The sequence below is a fragment of the Aplysia californica genome, unplaced genomic scaffold (genome assembly GCF_000002075.1).
Source record: "Aplysia californica isolate F4 #8 unplaced genomic scaffold, AplCal3.0 scaffold01631, whole genome shotgun sequence".
NCBI lineage: Eukaryota > Metazoa > Mollusca > Gastropoda > Aplysiida > Aplysiidae > Aplysia > Aplysia californica.
Genome location: NW_004798901.1, coordinates 2,410 through 3,673, shown reverse-complemented (window position 1 = coordinate 3,673; position 1,264 = coordinate 2,410). Strand labels below are relative to the sequence as shown.

At 42.6% G+C, this 1,264-nt stretch overlaps 1 protein-coding gene across 1 annotated transcript in view; it reads right to left on the bottom strand.

Annotated features, from left to right (window-relative positions):
- LOC101854923 (sodium/potassium-transporting ATPase subunit alpha) overlaps nt 1-1,264 on the bottom strand; it is a 17,467-nt gene that overhangs the window by 13,841 nt on the left and 2,362 nt on the right. The window contains exon 3 of the mRNA XM_005113123.1: nt 333-531. Coding sequence (XP_005113180.1) covers nt 333-531 — 199 coding nt within the window. The remainder of the gene's footprint in view (nt 1-332; nt 532-1,264) is intronic.

The following is a 1,264-nucleotide window of genomic DNA, read 5'->3' as shown; positions in this document are numbered from 1 at the left end:
AATACGTAACATGACATGGTGGTGTCAGCCAAACCGAATACGTAACATGACATGGTGGTGTCAGCCAAACCGAATACGTAACATGACATGGTGGTGTCAGCCAAACCGAATACGTAACAAGACATGGTGGTGCACGAGAGATGGGCTCCAAGTTAGACTATCTTAGTATTCTTAGTGAGATTGCCTAGTCCCAAGACAAACAGCCTCCTCACCCCCTTTCTCCTCTCCTCCTTCCCCCATCCCTCTCCTCATACCAATCTAATGTTCGCTGTTGTCGGCCTGATGTATCTACCTCTCTCTCTCTCTCTCTCTCTCTCTCTCTCTCTCCTCACCAGTCTGATGCTCGCTGGTGTCGGCCTGATGTATCTCGTCGTCAAACCACAAGTGTGCCACGGTCATGCGGTTCTGTGTGAGGGTGCCCGTCTTGTCCGAGCAGATGGTGGAGGTCGAGCCCAGGGTCTCCACGGCCTCCAGGTTCTTCACCAGACAGTTCTTCTTGGCCATGCGTTTGGCTGTCAGGGTGAGGCATACCTGGGGCGGAGATAAGATAAGACAAGACAAGACAAGATAAGATAAGATAAGACAAAATATGATAATACCGTATTATCTCAGAAGGAAATTTTTCTTGGCTGTACAGGACCGTACAAACACACACAGGTATACATCTAGATCTACATTTTAAAAAATTAAATTACGTATTACTCTCATTAAAATTCATTATGAAAAGAGAAGTAAAGCTGACAAAATATACATGTCACGTCAGATGTATCATTCAACCACATGCAGGAATTAAATACACGACCCTTGGAGTTATATAGATACATACTCTAAAGAGCAACACACATCTATGCCCATTCTTTAAAAAACCCTTATGCTAGATGGTAAAAAACTTCTTTTATATCTTTCTTTTTTTTTTTTTGGAGGTACACATCTACCTCTGCGTGAAAGGGGGTGTGATGGGTCGTTTATAATGCTTTTTAAAAATCTTTTTTATACTTGTGGTGTTGTACAGTTCATCAATTCTAGTAAAATCATATCCAGAGATCTTGCTGGCTTTCTTAATGGTTCTGTCAAATGTTTCTATATCTTTCACATTACAATTCCCACCCCAGCAGCAGGGAGGCTAAGAAAAGAGTGTGTATCTGTGTGTATGTATGAGCGTCTATGTGTGTGTATCTGTGTGTGTGTTTGTACGTTCATGTGTGTGTATCTGTGTGTGTGTGTGTATCTGTGTGTGTGTGTGTGTGTGTGTGTGAGAGAGAGA